This window comes from Aulonocara stuartgranti, assembly GCF_965226115.1.
Source record: "Aulonocara stuartgranti genome assembly, chromosome: 8".
Lineage (NCBI taxonomy): Eukaryota > Metazoa > Chordata > Actinopteri > Cichliformes > Cichlidae > Aulonocara > Aulonocara stuartgranti.
The window spans coordinates 27,771,816-27,794,621 of NC_138959.1; the positions used below are offsets into that span (position 1 = coordinate 27,771,816).

A 22,806-nucleotide genomic window follows, 5' to 3' on the forward strand; every position below is an offset into this window, starting at 1 on the left:
CTCGCGTGTATAAGTGATTGTCAGTGAGAGTGAATGACTCCAGGTGAATATCGCCAACAACAATAAAACTAAGGTGTAGAAGATCTCCATGTCGGCAAAAAGTTAAAACCACGGTTAAGAACAGAGTTAAAACAAAGTTAAAAACAAAAAGAGAAAGAAAATGCCAATAAATGCCAATAAACACCTGCTGCAGGTCGCCACAAGAGCAGCGCCCGTCTCACAGCTGACCTGGACTCCAAATCCTCGCATTTATTCTCCAATGTGGCCAACTCCTTTGACATCGCATCCACTTTGGCTTGGAGGTGGACAATATCATCCGTGCATGTGGAGAGAGACTGTTCCATCTCCATAACTGTGCTCCTGAGGCCAGCGAATTCCTGCCGCATGGTAGTTATATTTGAGGAAAGGTCCGTTTTTAGTTGCTGTATATCGGACCTGATAGACGTGAGATTCTCCGCAAACGCTGCCGTCAGTTCCTTTTTAAACAGTGCTGAAATTTCTTCACGAAGTTCAGAGAGGAGTTCAGCCTTCGTGAATTTTTCCGTATCGACGAGCGGCGTGTCGGGTGACCCAGGCAGTGGCGAAGTTTTACCACGAGGCGGGGATGCAGTGTTAGCAGCAGGCTGCAAGTTCGGCTGAGAGGTGCTTGCGCTCTTATTAACATTGTAAACACAAAAAGCAAAAACAGTCTTGTCTCGTAAATATACAAAAAGAAAAAACCCGTCAAAATGTGCCTGGAAATGCTAGATAATAACTAGACTCTGCAGGAGCTACGCTCGGTGCGACCTACGCCATAGTCACATAAACCGGAAGTGTGTCCTGCTACCTTATTACGCTACTGAATCCGTTTGAGTGATCTGAAATCATGACATTTTCATCTTCATACATAGAGAGAAATATTGGAGAATTCTGCAAAACCTCAAATCACAACCAATTTTGTTTTTCTTATTATACCCTCACTGAACACTTAATAAAGTTTTGTTATATCTGTCTATCTTTGCTAAAAAATAGCCAAACCAATATCTATTACAAATTTTCCTATGATAATATATGCCTTTCAACAAAAATAGATTTTGAAATGATGAGCAGAAACCCATCCAATCCAGTAGCAGTCTAGGATTTGTAATAACTTCACAGCTTGTGAACCAAGTGTAAGCAGCATTTTAGCTGTCTTGAAACTATGACCTGTGAATGTGTATGTAGGTTACACAGTAACTGTACACTGGTAACTGTTATGTTATTGTATGCACAACAAGAGAGAATTTTTAGATACCACGCTGTGGCCCAGATATACAGAAGGTTTTCTTTGGTATCAGGTACCCGATGCACCAGCCTATTACACTGGCCAGAAAATATAATGAACAAAGGAAGGCCAAAAAAAAAAAAAAAAAAAAAAAAAAAAAAAGCACAAAGATTCCAGGACCAGAAAGTGCACCAATCCAGTCTCTGGGATTTTAAACCTTTGCAAAAGCACTGCCTGCCCTTCAAACTCAGTCTTTAAATTTTCTGTAAAAAGGGACTATTATCTCTTGCCAGCTGATATTGCAGTGGCAAGTTTGCCAGGGTATTGACACCAACGGATACCTCATGAGTAACAGGGAGTTGACAAAACAGCCTTAGGGTGAGTTACCTCTAATTGCTCCTTAATACTTCCACTTTCATCGTGTAAAGATTCACTGCTCACATTTAACCTTCAGGTAAAGTTCGCTTTGATGCTAGTACAAGAGTAGAAATTAAATGTCCTCTATTTCAATTTTCCTAATTGCTCTTTTTGCATGCAGACATTTAGTCCTCATAAAGACAGAGATTGCATCATCTACACACACACACACAACTCAAAAGCACCTAAGCTAAGCAGAAAATACAACCTCTGGGAAATAATTGGCATGCAGATACAAAACAAGATGGAAAAGTTGGGAGGATCAGTGAGCTGCTATCAATCAAAAAGACGTGTTAGCTGTGAGAGTAGGGCAACGTTGCCCGATGTAATCTTAAATGTGTAGTAATCACTGACTTCTGGATCAAACACACACTATACATGTGCACTATATATATTATATTTAAAGTACATGCAGGAAAATCTGTATTGTGAAAACTATATGCATCAAAGTGCTGCACACAGTTTTGAAGCATACCTGGAACAAAGCTCCCCTGCACCACCTCCTTGTATGCCCACCATCCTTCATGAATTTTTGGTGGATTTGGCTGTGCTAAAGGGGGAGAGAAGAGACACAGCAACAGGGACATCAGTTACTTGTATCTGAAATGTAAACAATGAAGCAACGATGATTTTTTTTCCCCCAGCCTAACTGTAATATACTCTGTTAAACTCTTATAAACAACAGGGCTTAGGAAATAGTTTCAACCTAAACGCACACATGTGTATACACTTAGCAAGCTGTTGTGTGATCCAATGACTCCATAGACATTAGTACAAATTTTATTATTTTATGTTGTGTCAACTGTAGACAAAGGACTGGAAGGCAAAGGCCTAGAAGTCTGGGCACAAAGAAAAAGTTGTGAGTGAGAATTACTTTTTTTGGAATCATACTTTTTTGGATCTTAATTCCCCCACAACCCCAACTCTTCATTTACTAATTAAACACCAAAATTAAGGCCTAATTTAATGTCGAGATGTTGTCCTGATTGTTTCTCTTTAATGGATGTTGAGGTGGTTGAACAACCCTCTTCCTTCTGTTATCACTTCCAAAATCCTTGTTGCAGTAACACTGGAGAGCAGGTTCAATTTCATTGGAGTTGGCCTAAAGCATTGCATCGACCAACCAAATAGGACTATGTCAGTCTTTCCAGACTATTAGAAGACTGCACCCTCTGCCCAGCTCTTCTAGACTGGCAACCCCCCCCCCCAAAAGAACCCAAAAAGACCTAAATTGCAACAGGTTTCTTTTTATGTAGTCTGTTTTATTTCTTTTGGCTAATGCTACTACCATGAGACTGACGAAGACGGAATACACACTGATCTCTTTATTCGTGTTAAAAAAATAATGCAACTAACATCAGTGAGGTTACTGGTGACCCATTTACAGCGATATGCAACAGTTTGGGCATCCCTGATAATTTTCATGATTTTCCTTCATAAATCAGCACTGTCATCTAATTATATCATATAGCAAATGAACACAATGATATTTAAGTGAAATTAAGTTTATAGGACTTACAGAAAGTGTGCAATAGTTACCTAAACAAAATTAGGCAGGTGCATAAATTTGGGCACCCCAACAGAAAAATCCACCACAGATTTTCAAGTTTTTCAATATTCAGGTCTGGAGATGGCCATTCCAGAACATTGTACTTGTTCCTCTGCATGATTGCATTAGCAGATTTTGAGCAGTGTTTAGGGCCATTGTCTGGTTGAAATATCTAGCTCAATATCCGGCACAACTTCAACTTTGTCACTGATTCTTGAACGTTGCTCTCTGTATTATTGTATGGTATACCTTACAATATAAAGTGCCTCGAGGCGACTGTTGTTGTGATTTGGCTATATAAATAAAATTGAATTGAGTTGAATTAAAAGAATCTGCTGATATTGACTGGAATCCATGGGACTCTCAACCTCAAATTTTACTGTGGGTAGCAAGTCTTTCTCTTGGAATGCTGTGTTCTGTTTCCTCTTGTTATGCCCAAATAACTCAATTTTAGTTTCATCAGTCCACAGGACCTTATTCCAAAATGAAGCTGGCTTGTCCAAATGTGCTTTAGCATACCTCAAGCCACTCTGTTTGTGGCATGTGTGCAGAAAAGGCTAATTCTGCATTACTCTCCCATACAGCAGCATCCCCTTGTGCAAAGTGGGCTGAATAGTTGAATGATGCTGGCCACCTTAAATACCCTTTCTCATGATTGGATTCGCCTGTGTGTGTAGATCAAGGATCAGGGAGCTTACCAAACAAATTTTGTGTTCCAATAATTAGTGCTAAAGGTATTAAAATCATTAAATGGCAAGGGTGCCCAAATTTATGCAACTGTATTTTGTTTAAGTAACTATTGCACACTTTTTGTAAATTCTAAAAAGTTTATTTCACTTCTCAAATATAATTTTGTTCATCTGCTATATGATATATTGCTGAAATTGCTGATCCAAACAACCAATGATTTATGAAGAAAAATCATGAAAATTATCAGGGATGCCCCAACTTTTGCATACCACTATACTACCATGTACTGGAGAGCTGTATTCCCTGAACCTTTTACTATAAGGTCACAGTGGTAACGACGGCACTTACAACCAGCTGGGGCCATTCTGTGTCTAGTTTGCAAGCTCACCATGTGCCTCCATGGGCTCTCTCAAGACATTAGGTTTACTGGCAAATTATAAATGGCCAGTAAACCTAATGACCACGAATCATTGTTTGCCTCTGTGTGCTCGCATAGTGATTGTTCGGGGTGTACCTCGCTTGCGAGCACCTTGCAACCCTGAATTGTATAAGTGGAAGAAAACGTATGTATAGATAGATGTTGGGAAGTTAGTCAGATAGACATCATAAAAAATATCAAAACTTCTACAAAGCTGATTAACTTTTGATCAGAAACCACACACACACACACACACACACACACACACACACACACACACACCTCAACAGTGCTGATTTGATTTGAAGAAAATAGTTTTACCATTGGCTCCAGAACTTGGTGAACCATAACATAATTAATTTCCTTGTTAAAGTAATGCAGTGCATTAGGGCTGCTCGATTATGGCAAAAATGATAATCACGATTATTTTCACTGAAATTGAGATCACGATTATTTGACGATATTTATTTAACCCTTTAAGACCTACCATAGAACCAAGTCCACCAGAGCTTATATTATTTTATTTTTTTTTACATGTTGTAGTGCCATTTGTGGGAGCATTTCAAGTTGCTATACATCAATACAACTGTTATAGCCCATATTTTAATAATATGTATGCATTAAGTCCATAGTAATTACATAAATTGCAAAAAAGTGCAATAAACTACAAAAAAAATTGAAAATCGCTTTTGTTTTATTTACATATATTTCTACTTGGAGAAATTTAAGAGGTTTATCCCTCAAAACTTTAAATACAATAAAGTTGCAAAAAAATAGTTTCCCACCACAGGAAATTTATTTTGAGTGTCTTCATAGTTTTATTTTGGAGATACAGCAATTTTTATATACTGCAGGAAAAACAAAAAACAATCCTATGATGCAAATTTGCAAAGAAAACAGCATGTGCATCATTTTACTGTGGGAAGTGTTACGAACAGCTGATAGGAACGGCAAAGCGTGTTTCTGGAATATTATGTTTTTGTTCCTGCAAGCGCTTTTTATGCAATTTTTGCAAAGCTATATGTGGAACGAAACCGTGACCTAGGACAAGCTGATGGCATAAGATGTAAGTACAACTCCTCCGGTTTCATATGCAAAACAAATTATTGCGCTAGCTTACACGGTTCAGATTCTACAGGGATTTAACAATAGTTACGCAAAACGGAGCGTGCTGCTCTGACCGGCTTTAAAGGGTTAACAATGACTTTAAAAAAATAATATAAAATGGTGTGCAACACCACTGAAGTTTTTTTTTTTTTTAAACTCTCTTTTCAACCAACGGCAGTCACTCTCCAAATAACTTCTGCTTAGCTTTCCGAGCTTCCCTCGGGTCCTCTTAATCAGCGGTCTCCACCCTTTTTTGCGCCACGGACTGGTTTATGCCCGACAATATTTTCACAGACGGCCTTTAAGGTGTCGCGGATAAATGAGGGAGGGGCTAATAATCGGCTCAGTCATTTTTAATGATCGTTGAAAGCCCAGATCGTAATCGTGATTAAAATTCGATTAATTGAGCAGCCCTACAGTGCATGCAAATTTTCTCCATTAAAATATCTGTTTTATCATATTATTGTAATCAAAGCAAGTAATTCTAGTTTCCAGAACTGCATCATTGAACAACACAGTAGCCTACAAAGCAAGCCACAGTCAGCTATTGCCACTTTACACTTTGACAAGGTAGGTAGTACCAAGGTAGTACAAAATTAATGACTTAATTTAATTATTTGAAAAAATTATGTGAAAATGACGTTAGTTTCATTTAAAGCAGTTAGTGGCAGTGACCTGCTTTTTCTAATTAATGTGAAACCAGCTATACTGGGGAACATGACACTGGCAACGATTTTACTGTGGAGAGAAGGAGAAAGGCTGTTAGTCACAACAGCAGTTTTGGAGGTTAGCACAGACTCAAAAACAAGAAGTGGGGACCTCTTGCAATGTGCTCTCTGGGGAGGTAAGCAGTGAATGAGTCTCTGGGGCCTTGGGAAATGCTTTTGGAAGAACAGTAATCCAAGAGGTATTGTTGTCAGTCAACCCAGATGCAGGAATAGATGTGGGCCTTATGGAGGTTGCCCTCTGAGTTAGTTTGGGTGGAGGGCTAAAGGAATTGTAGTTCAGTGTGACCAGGATGTAGCTCCTCAGTTCATCAGGCAGTCAAAATTCACAAATGCCTTGGCCCCTCTTTGAAGTGGTCCCTATATATACAGTGGTCCCTACAGTGGTCCCTTGTTTATTGCGGGAGTTATCTATATAACTGTTTGTGACAAACACAGGAAACCCTTTTCTTGCTGGGTTGCTGGGTGTGTTATTTAAAATATCTAACTTTTTATTGCAAAAACGGACATGGGTCATACACATCAAGGCAGGCAGCAAAGCATACAAACCAGGCAAGGTTAAGTAAAAGACAAAATCCCCAAACATGCCACAAGCTCATACAAATAGAAACTGACTATTACCTAATATTAGATATTATATTATATTATTTGCTAACAAAAATAAATTACCTTCTATTGCTTGGTAATTATTGTTATGGTTAGTAAAATACTGTCTGAACCCCTGTGAGTGCTAGTTGTGTTGCCCTTATCTAGAGTTTGTATTACAATCTGTGTTGTGCTGGAAACCAGTCATTTATTGACCTTGGCAATTAGTGGACTCCTACTTGATTAAAGAGACTACCCTCTTTAAGACCCCATTCAAGTCCCAGCCAAGTGTAAATATGTTAAGCTGCAGATGTGAGAACGCCCTTGGTAAAAAAAAAAAAATTTCACACTTTGTTGTGTGGTTTCTGAAATGAGAATGTTGCTCTAAACCTGTATGACAGATCTGGCTGGCCACAGACTCTTACTGACCTGAATTCTATTTAGCATTGAACCAGCTTATTTCATCCCTGCTTGGGAATGAGGCAGCACTCAATTCAACCGTTGCCAACCTCCCATAAAGCCAAAGGAGACAGTCTCAGTAAACAGTTTATTTTCATAAAATATCAAAGCTCTTGCATTGATATTCATTGAAGGGCTTGAGCAATTCATAAGCCCAACCATGCAGGAAGAGAGGGATGGAGGAGCGTGACAGGACAGCAGGGCAGGTACAGGATGGACTCAGAAAGGGAGGAAAGGGGAAAGAAAAGAAGAGAACGTCAGAATGGAAGAGATGCAGAGGCTAAACTAGAAGTGCCAAAGTGCATCCATAAATTAAACTTGACCTTGCCAACAGCTGTGCTTACTGACTTATGAGACCGTTATCTCTCCCATTCTGTGTGTGTGTGTGTGTGTGTGTGTGTGTGTGTGTGTGTGTGTTGTCATTAACTGGCTCAAAGTAGGTAACAAAGAGGGAGTCCACACAAGAAATTCACTTGTGTGAATGGGAGGTTCGTGAAAAGCTAAGACAAAATAAAATCCATGCAGTAAAATATGTCAAATTAAGCAACATGTTAGCCGTTAGGGCTGCTGCTGCTACTCTGCTGTCAACAGTAGTATTGCAACAACTAGCAATAATCCCTAGCAGTCACAGGAGGGTGCCTTTGGTAGCACCAGCCATGGAGCAGTGCAGGTGGACTGAGGGAGGGACAGAAGAAGGTGAAATTAATGTGGTAAGAAAATAAATGGATGGAGATAATTAAGGTCAAATTAATGTCTTCTTTGACCATGAGCCACTCCTAATAGCTTTAAGTGTAACTTTTAATGTCACAAGATGCAGTGCAATGCAACTAAGAACTAACGCAACAATAACTGTGGCAACCTGATTAAAAATCTGTTTCAATATCAATTATCAAACAAAATTAAATCTATGCTTTTATACATGTCTCTCTCTCTCTCTCTCTATATATATATATATATATATATATATATATATATATATATATATATATATATATATATATATATATATATATACACACACACACACACACACACACACACACACGGGCTAGGCACATTAACACATTATTTACTAGTCAACTAAAGAAAAAAAGGTGACTAACAAACTACTCTAAAACGTTAAATTAGGATGTGCAATTTAATTAAGACGTGCAATTTAACTGTGCAGCACCCCGCATTGCACATCATCAACATTTCACGCTATACTCCAAGAAAAACACTTAAAATAAACCAATGTTATATACGATATTAAAACATGTTACTACAGCTCATGTATTACTAAAATAATAAAACAACTAAAATATGACAAAATAGCAACATTTGAAAAATAAATAAACTGTGACTGAGAAGTGTGGCATATCGTGCCATGTGTTATGAAAAATGCACAATGTTAGAAAATTCATTACAACGACTTTAATAGCATTTAAAAATATCAAAACAATAAATCATCCAGCCATTTTCTCTCACTTATCTGAAGACTTCCCCCTCGCCACATCCTCCTTTCCCAGGCCCAGCCGATAAATGTAATCTCTCCAGCGTGTCCAGGAATGACAGCCATCTCCTTTTGAGGAGAAGTAGCACTTTACCTGAGACCTTCCGGAATGAGGGAACTCCTCACTCAACTGCTAAGGGAGAGCCCATTCGCTTCCACTTGTATCTGCAATCTCATTCTAATAGTGTTAACAAGGTTAACACTACAAAGATAAGGCCTAGATTTGGTTTCTCAACAACCATGCGCCATATGGTGGCAGAGGGCTGCATAACATTTAGGACATAATAATTTACCGGTTTTAGGCATCAATTAAAATTTTAACAGTTAGATTAAATCACTAGTAAGTAATTAGTTGGCTAGTCAACTAATTGCACATCCCAATTAATTGACAATTATTTTACCGCACATTAAAGCAGTTTTTCAAAATCATTATTATTTTGAAAGTCTGTGACATTTTCATTTTAAAACTGTTCCTGACTGCAGCGTTGATAGCACTAAAGTTATTTGCAAACACTGCAAGGTTGAGTTTTCTTGTCACCAGAGTACTTCAAGTCTAAAGGATCACTCAATGCACTACACAGTATTGATATTAGCAAATCACACACCCAAACATACTGTGGCAGGAGGCTTCAGCAGACTACGTTGGATGCAGTATGTAAGGACATCTAAGCATGTAAGTATAGATAAACAAAAGTAAGACAAGCTAACAAACGCCATACCAAAGTGGATAGCTAAAAAAATGTAGGCCAATTAGTGTTGTCGAAGATATTGGTCTAAAGGAATGTTCTTAGGATCCCAACAAATGTAGAGATGTATGAGCCTCCTTCAAGACACATCATCACAAGAAGAATATACGAGTTGTAATTACCTAAGGTTTAAAGTGGAGTACTGATGAACAACGGAAGCCGTGTTCACAAAATGTCTCTTTTCTGTATTGAAAACAGAAGAACAGAAGAAGACAGACATTTTGCTGAAACATGTGCAGAACATTTTATTCACGTTGCAAAGCAACTAAACAACTTTAAACACAGCCCAGCAAGAGTTACAGAATTTGAACAGCAACAAACTTACACAAACAAAAGAAAGAGTCACTTATACAAAACATTTCCACCAGATGGAATTAAATTCTGGACATGATGAAAACTATCTGCAGACACCAGCAGACACTCAAGGATGTCCACACAGAACACCAAGATTGCAAGATTGTCCATTTCAGCTGTAGTTGGCAAAGTGCAGATGTTAGAAACACTACTGAAACCCTGCAGGAAGGTTTTACATCATTTATTTCTTACTGTGTGTGTGAGAGAGAAATAGCGTCTGTCATGGTCCTGGGTCATGTGACCCAGTATTCTGTGTTTGTTGGTGTTTTTGTTATTCTTTTTAGTCTAGTTTCATTTCAGTTTATCTAGTTACATTCTGCCATGTTTCATGTCCAAGTTTTCTTTGTTTGTCAAGTTCAAGTCATGTCTGTCTCCTTAGGTTTCCCGTTTTATTTTGAAAGAGCTTTGTGTTTTGTGTTTATTGTATTTAGTTTCACGTGTCCTGTCATTATGTTAATAGTTGTCAGCTGTTTTCCCCATGTGATTCTACTTCCCTTGATCATTCCTTATGTGTACACATAAGGAATGATCAAGGGAAGTAGAATCACATGGTGTGTTTCCGCTCAGTCAGTGTCAGATCGTCTGTTAACCTCACCACAGTTTTCATAGGTTTACCTCATTGTGTCACTGTTTCCTAGTTTACTCAGTGTTCATAGTTTTGACATAGTTCGTTCACTGAGTGTCACGGCCTTCTGTTAACACAGTGTTCATAGTCTCCTTAGTTTCCCTAGTTTCATGTTTTTCTTCTGCAATCAGCCACAATAAAGGCTCGCTTTATTTTTGAAACTACGTCTTGTCTCCACCGTGTCTGTATCTGGGTCTACCTCATTCTTCACACCGGCGCACCCCGCCGTGACAGCGTCTGTATGTGTGTGTAAATATAGCATGAATATTTAGAGGACATTTTTGTGCATATAGAAGTAAATGAATGCACTACATTTTCATTTTAAATGTTTTTCTTTTGTATTTTTTCTTTTGCAGGTATGAGACTAAACTTCTGGGAGGAAAAAAGTATGTTTCATGCTCTGTGGTTCTGCCTGCTTTTTGTGAACTCTCTTGGGTCATGGAGAGCTCAAATGATGACCCTGCCTACATGATCTTCAGTCAGAACAGACCTGGAGACACACAAAGAAAATATCAACATTGCATAACTGAAAATTGCTACTGCACTGGACCCCGATTCAAGGACTTCAAGTATATGCACAGAGCTGACAGAGGTGAAGTTTTGGTCTCAGTCGCCAACATGCTCAAGGAACAGAGGGTTGCTGGAGAGAAACTTGTGGAAGCAACAACATGTCACCACCAAAGAAAAGGTTAGCTGTATTGGCTCCTATGTCAGTTTGATTCAGAACAGGAGGAATACTCAGCTTCGAGTGTGCTTTGATACATCGATACAGGAGAGCCCACCATCAGTACAGAGGCCTGTCCATTAGAGTGGTGGTCCAAGCATACAGCAGCAGGCTGTAGTGATGGGTCGGTCGTGAACGATATGGCTCTTAGAGCCGGATCTTTGAAGCGAACGATGCGAGCCGGCTCGTGGGTTTTTTTGTTTTTTTTTTCCCCCCTTTCTCCTGCCCTCTCTTTCACTTTTTTTCGCTTTACACTGCAAGTCCCTTGTGTTTGCGCTGAGCAGAGACGCCAAACAGAGCCTTGCGTTTGCGCCCCTTCCCCCCTCTGCTCAGCGCTGAGCTAAGGGGGCGGGTACGGTAGTCGCAACAGCAGTAGCACACAACAAGAGCAGGAGGGAGAGGGAAAGAAAGAGAGCCGGAAGCAACAACAAGAGACAACACCGTCACATTGGAAAGGTACAGTAAAGAAAATGAGTGACACGAAGAAAAGAAGCAAAGTCTGGAGCCATTTCAATCTTATTGACAAAACAAAGGCAGAGTGTAGAGTCTACAAGAAAAGGATATAATATAGAGCCGGCTCCACAAACAACATGCACAGGCACCTAAGTTGTCAGTTCTCCACCCATCAGTGCAATGGGAAGATAAAACACAGTCAGTTGAGTGTGATATTAATATTTCTAAATGCCAACCTTTCCCTTAATTAAAGATCTGGGCGTTCTTTTTTTCCCCCTTTTTCCCCATGTTTTAGTTTATATTTAATTGTGTTGTGGTTTGCAGTGTTTTGTGTTGTTTCACTTTAAATTTCTTTAAAAGGAAAAAGCTTAAAATTTAAGTAGTTAAAAGTTGAAATGTATGAAATGTAAATAGTTGGTTTTTGTATTTTATAATTGATTTATTACTCCAAAACGTACAAACTGGAGCATGTACAAACTCCAAAACACAACGGAAGTGCTCTAGGATGCTAGGGGGTGTGTTGAGCTTTTGTTACCTAGTGGCTACACAAGCCAGAAGTACCAACAATCGGATTGGGTGTGTGGTAGTAATAGGTAAATGAAGTTGTTTTTTTTATTTAAATTATTTGAATATATATATATATATATATATATATATATATATATATATATATATATTAGGGGTGCAACGATATTCGTATCGATATTGAACCGTTCGATACAGTGCTTTCGGTTCGGTACGCATATGTATCGAACAATACAATTTTTTAAAAAAATTTAAATTTTTTTTTTTTTTTGTCCCGTTTGGATCTATAGCCATCAGAATTGTTGTCTTGAGGCCAAGAAAGATGCCAAGCGGATTTATTTTACCAAGTGGATCATCATATTGGTCCATTTGATTGACCTTTATTATAATTATGAATTTATTTTATTTTCAGTTGCAAACAGGACAGACATGACTGTGGGATAGGACAGGGGGAAAGAATGAAAGAAAGAGGGGAGAGAAAGAAAGAAAACCAAAGGGGAGGGGAAAAAAAGAACAATACAAAATTTGTAATTTTTTTTATCAACTTTCCTTCTGACGATGCTGTCTGTGTTGAGCGCTCAATGAATCTGCGTTCAACTACTCCGCCTAGGCTGCACTGTCCAGCGCAGATCCACTGAGCGCTCAACACAGACAGCATCATCAGAAGGAAGAGCGCAGGGCAAGCTAGCGAGACAGAAAGTTAAGCTGTGCTAAATAACCAGGGGTGCACATAAGTGGTGCACATTCGCTGTCAAAATAAAAAACACGTACAAGGGTTAGGGTTAAATTTAAAAACTGTACTTTTGAGTTAAAATATATATTTATAATTTTAATAAATGACAAATTAAAAAGGCATGAACATTTTTTTTGTATCGAAAAAATATCGAACCGTGACACCAAAGTATCGAACCGAACCGTGAATTTTGTGTATCGTTGCACCCCTAATATATATATATATATATATATATATATATATATATATATATATATACACACACAAATAATTTAAAAAAGCACGGTGGCAGCACGGTGGTTAGTACTGTTGCCGCACAGCAAGAAGGTCCTGAGTTCAATTCCAACATCAGGCCGGGGTCTTTCTGTGTGGAGTTTGCATGTTCTCCCCGTGTTTGCGTGGGTTCCCTCCGGGTACTCCGGCTTCCTCCCACCGTCCAAGGACATGCACATAGTGGGGATAGGTTAATTGGATAACCTAAATTGTCACTAGGTGTGAATGTGCGAATGAAAGTGAGTGCGAATGGTTGTCTGTCCCTGTGTGTTAGCCCTGCGACAGACTGGCGACCTGTCCAGGGTGTACCCTGCCTTTCGCCCTATGACAGCTGGGATAGGCTCCAGCGCCCCCCGCGACCCTGAAAAAGGATAAGCGGAAGCGAATGGATGGATGGATGGATATATATATATATATGTGTGTGTGTGTGTGTGTGTGTGTATTAATACAAAAACAATAGACATATGCATTCGATTGTGTAATTTAAGTGATCTAGGTAGCTCTGTTTTGGAAGTTCAGTTAACGCTAGAAATGTGTTTTGGAGTTTTTACGTGCTTTGTCTCTAGGGGCCCCCATAACTATTTATATACAAACATACATAAAGAAAACCACGTTTTTATACATTACTAATTCCTTTTGTGCATAATTTTATATTGTTGTTGATAATTAATTAATTAAAGCAACAAAACAACCTAAAGAGCCGGTTGGGAGCCGAAAGAGCCGGCTCTTTTTAGTGAGCCGAGCCGAAAGAGCCGGTTCTCTAAAAAGAGCCAGAAATCCCATCACTAGCAGGCTGGCCTCCATTGCATTTAAGTACTTGGCAATGCCTGCAACATCCATACCTTGTGAAATGGTTTTCTCTGTTGCCTGTTGCCATCATATTTTACAGATAAAGAGTTTCTTTATCATCAGAAAATTTAAATGAGCTTGTGTGTCTTAGCAACTGTTTTGGTGCAGAGGAGTAAGAAAATGTCAAGTCAGAGAAACAGATAAATGCAGTTAATTTTGTCAACTCAACCTGGATTACTGAAAGTGGGTTTTTTTTCTCTTGTTTTTGACTGAGATTCTAAAAGGAAATCCAATACAACCATTGAGTTCACAGACAAAAAAGTCCCTTGCACAGTAAATTAACTTGAACATAGACTGTTTATACTAGGTTTGTATCTGCCCCAAGGAGTGGCATGCAGACTGGAACAGACAGGGATCGAACCACCAACCTTTCAATTAGCAGGTGACCTGTTCAACAACAACTACACCGTTCCAAACCTCACTAGACGGAGTTGTAAAGGAAAAATTCTTTCAATTTTAGTGCACTGATTAGCCAAACAGTCTTACCGTGTACTTGAAGCTCTCTTACCCCAACAGGCAAAGTTGGGTCAACAGAGTGGTATTCTTTTACACATCCTAACTGTGACATTATCAGACATGCATTGAGAGGAGCCACAGAGAAGTGGCTGCGTGTTTACGGCTCACTGACCACATAAATGTGCACCTAACAAGAACACACTCTTCATTTGCTCACTTTTACTGTACTGTGCAGTGTCTCATCTCCAGAGATGGGCAGTAACCCGTTACTTGTAACGCGTTACTGTAATCAGATAACTTTTTTCAAGTAACAAGTAAAGTAAGGGATTACTATCGCAAAAACGGTAATTAGATTACCGTTACTTTCCTGTAGGAACGCTGCGTTACTAAAACCGTGATTTTTTTTGCGAGAATGTCTCATGACAATGACATAAGCGAGTGCGATGTTCATGACAACAGCTGTGTGCAGATTAACAATGGATAATATATCGAGTGCGGGAGAGAGTATGAGCGTGCAGCGTTAAAGCGTGGAAGTACTGACCTTACTTTGAGTTTGATTCCATAAAAAGTGACAAAAACATTAGTGTCCGTTGTGCGTGGGAAGAAAACTTCTTTTTACAGCGAAAAAAGAAACCCTAAACAAGCACCGAGTGCGCAACGACGTAATGGGAAATTCACAGAGAAACTCGCAGATTCTTCAACTGACCGCTGCGGCACACCTGCACCAGGGTAAACCTCCGCCTACCTCACTCCTGCTTTACAGGTGAAAATAGAGCAAAAGGACCGCTGAGTCTTTGACTTTATTTATTTTCTGCTGTGTTTTACTTGCATCTATTTGAAAGACTGAGTGTAAACACAAAAAATATTTTATTTTATGTGCTGGAATGTGCAGAAAATGGGTTTAAATATTAAACAAATTTCTTCCAGAATGTTACATTTTTACTTGATGCATAAAGTTAAAAGATTAAAACTGATAAAACAAGTTTAAAAAAAGAGACTTTTCCATTTGATTATATTTTGTATGATGGATTATGCAGAAAAAGTAGAATTGGGCTGAAAGATCTATCGCTTTATCACCTATTCAGGTTGTAAATAGTGTTTTTAAAAAGTAACTATGTAATTAATTACTTTTGAAAATAAGTAATCAGTAAAGTAATGGGATTACTTTTTTGGGGAAGTAATCAGTAATTAGTAACTTGACCAACACTGCTCATCTCTATGTCACACTATTTCTCCTCTACCAAATACCACAAAACAAGAAAAAAAAATCTTTTTTTGTGTACTTGAAGAAAGCAGAAAACTAGAGTTTAAAGAAGGTGAGTACATCTGTCATCTGTGGCCTCTGATCCTATTGAACTAAATATAGTCTTAGCTTTCTAATCAGTGGCCTTTTCTGCTTTGTGACTCACAGAAATGAATATTATGTTAAATAAAATATTATAAGTTGTTTTTGTGATAACGTAGCAAATTGTCCTACATCTTGTGCTGCTTTGCAAGTTTTTTTTATATTTTTACTAAGCCTAATTAAATTTCTGTCCCCTGAAAAATACATTGAGGGATGAGTTTTCTAGACATCTGAAAAATGGTGAAGAGTAAAAGAATACAATTCCTCCACACGCCAAGAAACACGTCTGACAACCAGCAGATTCAAATGCAAAAAAAAGTCACCACAGAAAGCATGACACACAACCCTATCAAAAATAATACAAACTGAAATCAAAGGAGCACTTGATCTTCACAGTACAACACAAAGTACAGTAGTATTTATTATTGATGTTTTCTTGTTCATTGTTTTGAGATGAGTTGAAAACGAAATGTATTTGTTCCTGAATAGGAACAAATACTTTTTTTTTCCCTTTCCTTTGTCTGAAATTTTGAAGGGAGCATCTGGTTGTGGCCGGTTTATGTTCTTTCCACTTTCAGATTATGGACTGAAGAGCGCTTACTTTTGGATTCCGTTCTAGTTTTGTAGCCCATTCCAGCCTTGTGCAGGTCTGCAGTCTTGTCCCTGACAACCTTTCACGGCTCTTTGGTCTTGCCCATGGTAGTGGACGATTTGTAATGGAAGAAACTCAGTGTGTGAACAGGTATGCTTATGCTTGATAGTTAGTGGATGGTTAAAATGAGTTAGAATTGTAGTCGTTATAACACCTACGTAAAAGCACCTAAGTAAAAGACATCACTTACTTTTCAATTGAAATGAGATGCAATAGTGTTGTCTTTTGAAAGGGCATGACTGGCCAGCCAAATTAAGTCCAGAAAACAATGACCAATAAAGCATCGCCTTTAAATACTACTGACTCAGTACTATTGGCTGTCATAAAAACCGAAGGCATCACCCTGCCTTCACTTTGTGTTTTGCAGATGCTTTTAATCATGAATTTCCTCAATTTCCTTCCCCAAGCTTGTCTCTTAAAATTATTCTGGTACATGTTGGTTTCATCTCTTCAAAAATTATTTCTAGGACAACCTTTAAGTGTTCTTGCCATAGATGTTTTGAACGGATATTTCCTCACAAAGTAACTCTAATTGTTATGCATAAGGTTCACGTTATTATTCAGCCCTGTTTTAAGAATTCTGGACTATTTAAAATGTTATGATTAAAATGTTAAAACTTTAATTTAAGCAAGTACGCTGACAGGTTGCAACTTCCTCCAACGAGTTGTAAAGGAAAAACCTTAACCCTAACCCTAACTTCAATATTTTATGGTGTTTTTATTACAACATGATGTCAGACTGGTGACATCAGCAGTTTTTGTAATCTGTGTTATTGTGAAGACATACAGTGCTGTATTTTATAAATAATATACATAGTATATATATAACATACTAAAGTGATTGGAGCAGAACTGGCTGAAATCTTTGGCTTCTATAAGTTGTATAAATGTTTAGATTTTGAGATATATTCATGCAGTTTGTGATTTGCTAAACTTGGTGTCATTGTGGTGGACAGACTGCTAACAAAACAGACAGCCAGACAAACAAGACAAACAATCTGAACTGATTACATTCTCGCTCCTTTTGGGGGAGAAAAATATAATGCCAGAATGAATGTTTGAGAATTTATTTGTAAGTTAACATCTGAAAATTTGCCTATTTAGTGTATAGTTAAAATGAAACCCAATCCTAGTCCTATCCTCTACCCATGGATTCATTACCTGTCAGAGCATTATCATTCCCAACGTGTAAAATACAGACAATTTGTCATAGCCCTAGGTGTCTCATAGTAACGTGAAAGGTACTGTTCTGCATCCTTATGAAATGCTCTGGGTTCTCAATTGAATCCAACAGAATGCCAATCGCAGAGGTAAAACACGCTTCAAGCAGAGGCTCCAGCTGTTCATTCCAGCTCTAACCCTAACCTTAACCCTAACCTTAACCATAATCTTAACCCTATCACATAGTGTTTTCCAAAGAGATTCAGCATCAGAACGTAAAACACATTTACACATATAGATTAATTCCAACCGGCTCCCATGCCTCTGATCGCGTAATATATCGATGATTTGTCACATTTGTCAGTATGTTACGCGTTGGGATGAGAACATGTTGTACCTGTAGCCTAGTAAATGTTAGTTAAGGAAGTTTCTCCTAACAGCTACCAACCACAGACATTTTATATAATGCATTATCATCTTAGTCAATTAGTTATGTTACTATGAATTCATAACAATAAGTTTTTATCTTGTTTCTTCGTTCTTTGGCTGTGTGGACAAAGGTTCATCCAGTTGGTTTCAAACTTGGTGGGTGTGTTGTCACTAGGGATGGGTATTGATAAGATTTTCACGATTCCGATTCCATTTTCGATTCTGTTTAACGATTCGATTCTTTATCGATTCTCTTATCGATTCTTTTTAAAAAAGGAGAACACTAAGGTCGATTAGCTTAGAACTTTGTTTTATATCTTCTCTTTGAACAAGATAGAAATTTAGGAGTAACATGGCCTTACAAACCCAACAGTGAGATCTTAAGAGATCCAGCCTATGGCCCTTCAATGGGGTGTCACAGGGTCCCCAGGAAAAAAAATTGTAAATGTAAAATAATAACATAAATTATTCTGTAGCAACTACACAAGAATATCCAGTAATGTCCCTGCCTACAATTAAACACATTCACTTACCGAAAATTGGGGCCATCTGCTGTGGCAAATGGCTTCAAGCCTTTTACCACTTTTAGTCACTGCTGGGTGACATTCGTCTATCCCGGCCTGAAAGGAGACGCTAACGGTAGACTGCAGCGAGAACTGCCAGCATCTGAGCCAACCAGACTGTCTGTCTCTGTCATCATGGTCACCTAAATGCAGCGCACAGTAATGGCAGGTTTTGTAAGTGCAGATCGCGCTAACATAATATGCACTGTTAGTTGATTATTTACCTCCCGCATTAACGGGAGAGGACGTGCAAACGTTACCACCAGTGTTGGGACTAACGCGTTATTAAGTAACGCGTTACAGTAACTACGTTATTATTGTGGTAACGAGCACGGTAACTAGTTATTATGCCAAAATCAGGAACGCGTTACTCGTTACTGGGATTTAGATAGGGTCGTTACTCGTTACTTCGTGTGGTGGCTATCGCGGAGCTTCCACAGATTCAGTAACCTTAGCAAGTGGTGGAGGCCAGCAGGTGGATGAAGGAAAAGGGAAGCAGAAGGAAAAGAGACCCGAGGCGGCCGCCGGTCCAAGTGTGAACTGAACTTCAGGTAATTAGTTATGACCTGCAGTCTCTCTGGGTCAGATATGAACCAAGTTTAGGCGGAGTTTATTTTCGTTATTCTGACTTTTTCCGTACTGCGTGCTAGCTAGCATGACGGAGTTTCTAGCTGGGTGGGTGCTATGAAGTTAATGATGTTGCACTTTATTTTGTTCATAAGTTATTAGAGTTGCCAACCGTCCCGTCTGGTATTCAGAGAAAATATTACGCGTTTCTTATTGAGGTGAAAAGGAACAGTTTGTCCCGTAATTCAGCTACAATGAAAAAGGCACAAAGCTGGAGTTATTCTGTGTCTTTGCTGCACAGCTGCCTCTTCTTCTCTCATTCTCTCCCCCCTCCCTCTCCCGTTTCTACTTCAATCATGAAACTGATCAATGATCAGCTGATCGTCTTTTCTCTCTTGTTTGTTTATCGCTCACTTTGCGCCAGAAAGAGGAAACCAGCGGATGTCGCGCTAAACAACAGCAGCACGTTTAAGCTTGATCAGCTATTGTTAGAATTTATTTAATATTAATTTCTAGTATCAGCTGATGTTTGCTGGAGCCACAGCTGCAAAAAAGCTGCTGGTCATGATATCGGTTTGGTTATCTGGTGAGAGGGAAACATGAAGATGAAACCAGGAGATGTCCTTACTGGATCATCAGAGCTGAACAGTGATGGAGAAACAGGTTTACCTTTTAGGTGACATGAATGAGTTGAAGGGAAGTTATGAACTGTTTCTGAGAGACAAATAACACCAGGATCCTTTTTTAGGTAGCTGACAGCTGGTAACTGTGCAGGGGCGGATCTAGCAAGTGTTGCCAGGGGGGCATGTAGGGCATTAACGGGGAAAGGGGGGCACAAAGAAATACTTTTCTTTCTTATTCTCATTTAAAATGTCTCGCTTTTAAAAAATAATTATCTGAATCTTACAACAAACGATTGATAGATTGATGCATATATACCATCAAGACAGTGAGCATCACTGTCACAACAGTGTTTATTTTCATTCAAAGGCGTTATGATTTTTCCTATAATGGTGGGCCGGTCTCTAGTCAAAATGCCCGGGACGATTTATTTGTCCCAGTCCAGCCCTGTAAGCAGCTCATCTGCAGTCTGGTGTTGCCTACATCTTCCTATTCAGAAGGCAGAATTTCCGAGTTCTGAGTACAATCGAAAGCACCACGACTGCAGTTTTTGTGTTGGATGTAAAAGGCGCACATGACACTGTGACGTAGGCTAGAATCATGGCAGCAGTAAATGACGGTCCAGGCGTGGGATTTCTCTCGTGGAAATATGCACATTATCTTTTCCTTTCTATTGGTAGGTGGCACAGTGCACTTGTGGCAAGTAAGCAAGCTAGAAGACTGGCAAAGTTATGGAAGCAACACATTAATAAGAGAATTCTGAGTAAAACCAAAGTTACTTTCCCTAGTAACTAGTTACTTTGAAAGTAATGAGTAACTTGAAGTAACTGAGTTACTTTTGAGAGAAGTAACTAGTAATGTAACTAAGTTACTATTTTAAAGTAACTTACCCAACACTGGTTACCACTGCTGCTGGGTTGAAATTCACGAGTCCGGAGCGGAATTAAAAACATGACATTAATTTAAGGTCATCGCGTGTTTTGTGAGCAAATGCTTCTGCATATTCGTAGTGTTTCCTCCCTTAAATGAAATATCTACTTTGCAAGTATTGCAAGTTGCCCTGTTGTCATCTGTTCTCGTAAAGTATAATCAAACTCTTGAGCGTTTGAGCCACCATGTTTCCTGCCAGGTAAATGACGCTCCGCAACGTGGTGACGTCATTCGGGGCGACTGGAATCGATAAGGGAATCGTTTGCAAAAATGGCAAACAATTCCAAAGAATTGAAACAGTGGGAACCGGTTCTCAGCAAGAACCGGTTTTCGATACCCATCCCTAGGTGTCACAGACTCAAGAAAGGGAAGTGTCAAATTAGAGATCATGTGGATGAGATTTCAAATATTTTGGATTGGGGTGGGTGGAGTATTGGAATTGAATCAATTATCAGATCCATACATTAGCTTTTTCCTCTTCTTTAAGTTCAGTAAATTGCTCCTGTTCATCAGAAAGGAGACATGTCTGTGAAAACTCCTCTCTCATGCTGGTACACTTTGATCCATCCCCCGCCTTCCTGCTCTGCTGTGTTTAGTTGTCATGGTCATATAACTCAGCGGCACTGAGCACAGGCATGCAGGCAGCAGTACTCTACAGCTGTAAATGAAAACACTGCAAACAATGATGCGTGCTGGGAAGTAATTCTCTACTGTGGCAAAACCACCAACTTGTTGTTACAGGCTAATAGAAACAAAGTTGATAAAGATACAGTTTGATGGATTCTTTGCTGCTGGTTTTCTGTTATATGTCTGTTTTAGTTTCATTAAAAAGGAAAAGAGAAAAAACATTCCTCTTGCACCTGGTCAGGTTCAAAGACTGGACAGAAAGTAAGTGAAAAAGTGCCCCAAGAAATTGCAAAACTCCATTCTTGTCCATATACTGTGCATCTAATTGTTTACTGAAATGTGACTTTTCTCGATTTTTAGATTGACCAAATAGCATCTCTGTTGCATTTAAACCTTGACAGAGCAAACACCAGAGTAGATTATTCCAGAAGTAGTGACACAGCAAAGCAAACAGCAACCGTCACAGAAAAAGAAGAGAGTCTGGCTGCCTGGTTAAACACCAGCTTTCTGTGTCTCTGTATCACTCTCCCACTTATTGTAGAACACACTCACTTACTCTCTATCAAACACAGTTTTCCTACTCCTGCTGCAGACACACATCTGCGCAGGATTATCAGATTAGCAGCTGGAGATTTGGCTTCCCTGATAAGGCCTGTGTGTGGGATCGAGAGTAAATTGAGGCTGCTTGGCTGGTGCCACTGTACAGACCAGACAGTACTGCTTTCTGTGCTTGTAAAAAATTCCCTCCCTACCTGCAGTGTAGTGCTGCCACATCATTGCCACCACAGTCACTTTCTTTCATCCAGGCTTCTTTCCAGACCCCTTTCTTCACCAGTCCCTGCTAGCTTCCTCATTGCACTCTCTCTGGCTACAGCATTCCCACACAGATACACATGTACATACACAGTCCACAATCCCATCTCACAGTGGTAAATTACAACTGGCATGTAGGTCTTCTCACTCTAGCTGGTTGATAGAATTCAGATTCCAGAGCAGCAGATGTGATAAGCTGTGGCTGCATAGGGAAAGGATTGGTAGCCACTCTGACATGTTATTGTTACTCTCACATATACACAGATGTGTGTTATTTGTCAATTGTGAGGACTTCTTTTTCTAACAGCATTTAAAACATTTTTTAAAAATATAAAACTACTTACATAGATTGAATGGAAAGGCCTCCCTTTCCTCCTCCTTTTTCCTCCTTCTTCCCCTTCCCTTACTTCTTTCCAATTTTTCTCGCTATTTGCATGTAACTAAATAAAGAAGTATCAGAAACATTTCCACTTTTGTAAGGTTAATACATTTTCAGGTGGAACTGGGGCAAGGTCTAATGAAAACTAAGATTAGCTGCAGACTGTAAGTGACTTTGTAACTGCAGTAGAGCTGGGCGATAGAACGATAACGATATGTATCGCGATATAACTTTTACTCGATAGAGAAATTCAACTATCGCGATAGACCTCGCCGCTCTTGTCCTCTTAAAAAAAA

General features: G+C 39.1%; 1 protein-coding gene across 1 annotated transcript in view; it reads right to left on the reverse strand.

Annotated features, from left to right (window-relative positions):
- ca10a (carbonic anhydrase Xa) overlaps positions 1–22,806 on the reverse strand; it is a 317,698-nt gene that overhangs the window by 273,705 nt on the left and 21,187 nt on the right. Inside the window, exon 2 of the mRNA XM_082544866.1 lies at positions 2,136–2,210. Within this exon, the coding sequence (XP_082400992.1) occupies positions 2,136–2,210 (75 nt within the window). The remainder of the gene's footprint in view (positions 1–2,135; positions 2,211–22,806) is intronic.